Source organism: Elephantulus edwardii, unplaced genomic scaffold (assembly GCF_000299155.1).
Source record: "Elephantulus edwardii isolate Elephantulus edwardi_28Jun2011 unplaced genomic scaffold, EleEdw1.0 scaffold00129, whole genome shotgun sequence".
NCBI classification, from domain to species: domain Eukaryota; kingdom Metazoa; phylum Chordata; class Mammalia; order Macroscelidea; family Macroscelididae; genus Elephantulus; species Elephantulus edwardii.
Genome location: NW_006399879.1, coordinates 578904 through 585862, shown reverse-complemented (window position 1 = coordinate 585862; position 6959 = coordinate 578904). Strand labels below are relative to the sequence as shown.

At 48.6% G+C, this 6959-nt stretch overlaps 1 protein-coding gene across 1 annotated transcript in view; it reads left to right on the top strand.

The window, feature by feature from the left end:
- Positions 1-1003: 1003 nt before the first annotated feature.
- The window catches only part of TMEM128 (transmembrane protein 128), a 13122-nt gene continuing 7166 nt past the window's right edge, over positions 1004-6959 (top strand). Inside the window, exons 1-2 of the mRNA XM_006893576.1 lie at positions 1004-1100; positions 6074-6215. Coding sequence (XP_006893638.1) covers positions 1004-1100; positions 6074-6215 — 239 coding nt within the window. The remainder of the gene's footprint in view (positions 1101-6073; positions 6216-6959) is intronic.

Here is a 6959-nt window from a genome sequence, read left to right as displayed (position 1 = left end):
GTTCTGGGATTCCCATTTTCTCAGTCAGCCATAGCTTGTTGTGATCCACAGAGTCAAACGCCTTTGCATAGTGAATGAAACACAGATAGACATTCTTCTGGTATTCTTTGCTTTCTGCCAAGATCCATCTTACATTAGCTATAATATCCCTAGTACCGTGACCTCTTCTAAATCCAGCCTGCACTTCTGGCAGTTCTCTGTTGACATATTGTTCTAAACGTTTTTGGATAATTTTCAGCAGAACCTTGCTTGCATGTGATATCAATGATATTGTTCTATAATTACCACACTTTGTTGGGTCACCTTTCTTTGGAATGGGAACAAATATCGATCTCTTCCTGTCAGTTGGCCAACTGGCTGTCCTCCAGATTTCCTGGTACAACTTAGTGAGCAAATCCAGGGCAGCATCTGTTTGTTGAAATATAGCAATTTGTATGCCGTCAACTCCTGGAGCCTTGTTTTTTGCTAATTCCTTCATAGCAACTTGAACTTCCTCGTTCATCACTATAGGCTCTTGCTCATATGTTATTTCATGAAATTCCTCTTTGTCAGCCAATTCCTTCTGATACAGTGACTCTGTGTACTACTTCTATCTTCTTTTGATAATTCCTAGATCATTCAACATTCTACCCAAACTATCTTTCAGTATTGCCACCCATGGCTTGAATTTGTATTTCAACTCCTTCCGCTTAAGAAACGCTGAGCAAGTCCGGCCCTTTTGATTTTCGGACTCCAGCTCTCTGCACATTTCATTATAGTCTCGTGCTTTCTCGTCCAGAGCTGCCTTTTGAAATTTTCTGTTCAGCTCTTTGATTTCTTGGTTTCTTCCTTTAGCTTTGGCTTCTGGGCGCTCTAAAGGAAAAAAAAAAATCAACAGGGGTTGCACAGGTGACCAGGCAACCTAGAGCATGGCGGAGGGGGCGGTGCCGGCGGCGGCGGGGGCGGTGCCGACGCAGGACGCGCGACTGTGACGTCATCACGGCACACCCGTGGCGGTGCCAAGATGGACGCGGCGCGGGCCCGGGAGCACCTCCGGCGGCGGTACCTGTTCCCGCAGGACCCCGAGGCCCACCTGAGCGGCGCGGGCGGCGCGGGCCCGGGTGAGGCGCTCCCCGGGGTGCGCTCCCTCCTGGGGGGCGGTCAGGGGGTCGCGGCGGCGAGGTCCCGACCCCGCGGGCCCCTCTGGCCTCTCGCCGCCCCGCCCAGGCCCTGGGTTCCGGGTTCCGGTCGGGGGCTCCATCCGGTCGTTGGAGGGTCGGGGGTTTGGTGTCATTAGAGACTACGTGATCCTACGGAATCCCCCGCAGCTGCTTGCAGGGCTCCCCGGAGAGGCAGTGAGGTGCTGTCCGCGGGGCTCGAACTCAGAAACCCGCCCGGCCCGCGCCATCCTCAGTTCTCGTCCAGCATCAGTGCATCCTTGCAGCTGCTGTGTCTGCCCTTCTCTTTTCTCCTGACCCTCCACTCCCCGCACCCCCTTTTCATAAGTAGAATTTTATCTTACGTACCGAGGGGTGCTCTTGTCATCCCATCGCACCTGCTTGCAGAGAACTTGGCTGAGCCATTCGAGGAAGGTCCCTTAGTTCCACTTGATGGAGCCCATGCTCTTGGCTTTCTGATGGAAACCCAGGTTGAGTCTGTGTTTCGCGGGGCTGATAAACTTCGCGGTGACTCACGTGGAGCTGCTGGTTGGAGGGAAGGCGAATTTAAAGCAAATTTCGTCTAGAGACTAGTCTCCCCGTGGTACTATGCACATAGCGTATGAATCAAAGCCTCCCCACCTTAACGTTTAAAGAGCACCCTCGTTTAAAATCTTTGTACCACCTGGTTAGTGCTGTTGTATTACTAATAGGTCGTAATCGACTCACAGATGACCCTACACCTGGTTTTTGGAGGCAGTTAATCCCCGTAGAAGGAGATTGCCTATTTGGTAGCTGATGGATTGGAACCCCCTACCTTTGGGATGGCAGGGCAGCTCCTTAGCACTGAGTCACTTGAGCACCACCTGCTTGGCAGTGTCTGTTTAAATGAAACATACTCATGAGTTCTAGTTGCTAAGAATTCATCATTTTACAAAGATATACCCACAAAATAGTTCACCCCAGAGATTTGTAGATAGTTGGGTAGAACTAGAGACACGCACTTGTCAAGTGGTTGTTACGTGCTGTGAGTACAACTCGATAGCAATCCCATCTTGCCCTGTCAGCAGTGAGCTGTTAAAGAAATAGGGCTGCATCCTTATATGAGAATTGGAAGAGATCCATATTTATTCTCATTCCAAAAAGTGACCCGACAGAGTGTGGAGATTATCGAACAATATCACTAGTATCACACACTAGCAAAATCCTCCTGAAGATTATTCAGAAAAGACTTGAACAGTACATTGACAGAGAACTACGAGAAATACAGGCTGGGTTTAGAAGAGTTTGTGGCATTAGGGTAATATTGCCAATGTCAGATAACAGAGAATACCAGAAGAATGTCTCTCTGTGTTTTGTTAACTCTGCAAAGGCATTTGACTGTGTGGATCACAATAAATTGTGGCTAACGTTGAGGAAAATAGGAATCTCTGCACACTTGATTGTGCTTATACAAAACCTATATACTTGGACCGACAAGCAGTCCTCAGAACAGAGCAAGGAAACTGCATGGTTCATAATTAGGAAAGGAGTGTGTCAGAGATGCATCCTGTCCACATACCTTTTCAATCTGTATGCAGATCATTTGGGAAAGCAGGGCTTTATGAGAAGGAGTGTGGCATCAAGATTGGAGGAAGACCCATTAACTTTGCTTGCTGAAACTGAGGAGGACCTGAAGTGATTGCTGCAGAAGGTCAAGGACTGTTGCCTTCAAAATGGATTGAAGCTCAACAAGAGGAAGACAGTGATGATTCTCACCACTGGGCCAATTGGCAGCACCATGATGGATGGAAAAGAGATTGAGGTTAACAATTACAGTTTGCTCAGATTCACAATCAACACTCAGTACCGGCACTCAGGAAATTAAAAGGCGAATTGCATTGGGAAACTCTGCTGTCATGATCTCTCCAGAGTGCTGAAGAGCAGTGATGTCAGTCCAAATAACAAAGGTGCATCTAATCCAGGCCACAGTTTTCTCAATTACTTGTTATGCTTCAGAGTTGGACAATGACTAAGGATGACAAGAATAGATGGCTTCGAGTTGTGCTTTAGAAGTCTTGAAAATACCATAGACTGCCAAGAAAACAAATAAGTCTGTCTTGGAGAGGGTGAAACCAAGTCTCTCCATGGAGGCTAAGATTTTGAAACTTACTATGGGCACATGGCCAGGAGAGGTTGGTCCTTGGAGAAGGACATCATGCTCGGAAAGGTGGACAGACAGTGCAGGAGAGGAAGACCCCGCATGAGATGCATTGATACAGTGACTGGGACAGTGGAGGTTGGTGTGTCGGAATTAGTGAGACTGGCTCAGGACAGGGAAGGGTTCAGAGCCGCCGTACATAGGTATGCTATACATCACAGGTGATTCGATGGCACATAACAGTAACATACTATGACAGGTTTGGAAGCAGGAGTGGCATCCACTTCCTAAATAACGTGCCTCTGGAAACTGTGAACTATATATGTCGATAGTTGTGGAAGGGCTTCAGGCCTTTTGTTCATAGGGTTGCTATGAGTCGTGCTCAACTCGAAAGCAATCAACAGCAGTGGAAAGAAGCTGCACTGCAGTTGTGGTTGGATTCCATCAGCTGCTCCCCAGGTGAAAGACGGGCAGTCTCATGTGATTTGTTGCTTCTGAAAACCTGCTGTAGGGTCAGTTCTCGACAGTACTCAGTAACAACAGGTCTCAGCAATAACTGGTGGTACCTTTTCACTCTATGCAGAACAGATGATTCAGGAAGCAGGGCTTTATGAGGAGGAATGTGGCATCAGGATTAGAGGAAGCCTCACAAACAACTTACGGTATGCAGGTGACACAGCCTTACTTGCTGAAACTGAAGAAGACCTGAAGCGCTTGCTGCAAAAGGTCAAGGACTGTAGTCTTCAATATGGATTGAGGCTCACCATCAAGAAGGCGAAGATTCTCACCACTGGGCCAGTCGGCAGCTCCGTGATGGAGAAGAGATGGAGGTTGTTAGCAATTACAGCTTGCTCTGATCAACACTCAACACCAGCAGTCAGGAAATCAAAAGATGAATTGCATTGGGAAAATCTGCTGTCAGAGACCTCTAGAGTGCTGAAAAGTGGTGGTGTTATTCTAGAGACTAAGGTGCGCCTAATCCAGGCCGTGGTCTTTGCAGTTACTTGTTAGGTTCTGAGAGCTGAGAGCTGCACAGTGACTAAGGATGACAGAAGAATAATTGATGCCTTTGAATTGTGGTGCTGGAGAAGAATCCTGAACTGAAAAATAGGACTTTGAGAGAGTGAAACCAGATTTCTCCTTGGAGGCTAGGATTTGAAGCTCCATCTCACATACTTTGGGCACATGGCCAGGAGAGCTTGGTCCTTGGAGAAGGACATCATGCGTGGAAGGGTGGAGGGACAGTGCAGGAGAGGAAGACCCCCGATGAGGTGGATTAATACAGTAAGTGGAGCAATGGGGGTTGGTGTGTGGGAATTAGACTGGCCCAGGACAGGGCAGGCTTCAGAGATTCTGTACATAGAGTCACTATGGGTTGCAGGCCACTCAACAGCACATAATAACAGAATTAGTTACAAAAAGTAACTGATGCACTGTCCATTTATTTTCCTTAGAATTAGTTACAAGAAGTACCCTTAATAGATTGAAAGTCCATTTTGTGTTCTAACACATTTGCCTTTTGCATCTTTATTAACAAGCGTAATTACTTGGAGGAAGTGCTGCTCTGTGGGACGAGGATGGGCTCTCTTCTCCCATGTGATGTATAACCTCCAAAAACCGACTGGAGTTGGTTCCGACCCAGTGGCAGTGTTTCAAAATGACCTTCCTGAGGAGCCCTGGCTGATGTCTTTGAGCTGTGGTGTTGGACAGGAGAGCCGAGTAGCCCATGGACAGCCAAAAGAACAAGCATATGACTGACTTGTAAAGAGCGCAGCCGGAACCCTCCTCGGAAGCAAGGGTGGCCAAGTTTGGTCTCACGTACTTTGGGCATGTTGCTAGGAGAGGTTACTCCTCAGAGAGCGACATTGTGTGTGGAAAGGTGGAGGGGTGGCAGAGGAGAGGAAGACCCTCAACCAAGTGGATCGACACAGTGACTGCACAGTGGGCTCTGCTGTGTCAGGAACTGTGAACAGAGCACCCGATATGACAGGGTTCAGATCTGATCGCTTGTTCATAGGGTTGCTGTGAGTCGTACTTGACTCAAAAGCACCTAACAAGGGAACCCTGGTGTCCAAATGAGTGTTTAGTGTGGGGCTCTTAACTGAAAGCTTGATGGCTCAGCTCACCAGCTGTTCAGCAGGAGAAAAGACCTGCTAATCTGTTCTCATTAACATTATTGTTCAGGAACAACAGATCTGACCCTTGCCCTATCTTGTGCCACCCTCATGATCTCTGACCGGCCCAAGCCCATTGTCAGAGTCCATCTTGTTGAAGGTCTTCCTCTCTTTTGCTGACCGTCCACCTTTCCCAGCATGATGATAAAAGTACAGCCTAGGAAATGCTGAGGGCCAGTTCTCTGCCACGCAAGGTCACCACAAGGCAAGACTGACCTGATGACACACACATTGACCATCATTGATGTAACATTAAGAGTTGCTGCAGTCCCAGAGGGCATCGCTCCTTCACAATAACTGTGCATATAGTTGATGGAAAATTTTGTTTTGAAGAAGTATGTTGATTATTGAACATATTTCTTAGCTGGTGCTTGGGTTTGAGCTGCTGGCTTTTGGGTTTGTAATTTCACACAGCATGGCACCAGGGACCCTTCTGTAACCGCAGCATCCAGCTCTTTTCCTTGTGCACGTACAAACCTTCGTTGATGGTGTTGCAGAGGAAATCAGTGATGATGGGAGAGTGCAGTTTTTAGAAAGCTCTAGAATATAGTGTTTATTTGGTTTAAAATATACACTGTTACCTTTGGAAATTATTGATGCAGTGAAATCTCCCCTATTTGCAGAAACCTCCTCAGCTGTTGAGAAAAAGGATAAACCCCTTCCAAGACTTAATGTCCATTCTGGATTCTGGATTTTGGCCTCGATTGCTGTGACCTATTACGTCGATTTCTTTAGCACAGTTAAAGAAAACTTTCATACCAGTAGGTAAGGAAATGTCACTCTGAAGAAGGAAAAGGCCTGCTGTTCCTTTTCTTCTCCTGTCTTGTCAGTTGAACTCTTGTGACCCTCAGTCAACACCCTGGGTGGCTGAGGTGTGTGGTGGGATGGGGAGGAAGGGGTACTGCTAATCCAAAGGCTGCACACACACTTCTGGGGGTTCGAATCCCCCAGGCACTGTGCAGAAGGATGGGCAGTCTCTTCCTGTGGCAGACCCCGGAGGGTCACTGCTGGTCACCTCTGACTCCGTGGCAAGGACTTGCATTCTGAGCTTTCTTTCTGGGCAAATGCAGCTTTTCTGATCTTAGATGATTGATTGCTCTAAGGGTGTCTGTGTGGTCGTTCCCCTCCACTCCCCCGTGGGGTACTGACCGCCTTAGAGGCCTGTCTGTTGTTTGGGTAAAGGCTGAGTTGAGGGATGGTGTTCCCCCTGAGCTGGGCCAGGCGCCATGGGCACGGCCCTTCCCAGGTGGGATGTGGTGATGTGATGGGTGGGGACCTGGATGGGCTGGGTGATGTGGGCCAGGCCAAGCTGGACCAGGTGCAGTGGCTGGGACCAGGCTGGGCTGGGCCGGATGTAGTGGTCAAGATAGGGCAAGGATGGACCTGATGGTTCGAGCCAAGCTGGACTGGGTGCAATGGGTGGGGCTGGGCTGGATGTGGGTGGGGGCTGGGCTGGGGGGTTCAATGGATAGGTCTGGGTTGGACTAGGTGTGGTGGGTGGGGGCTGGG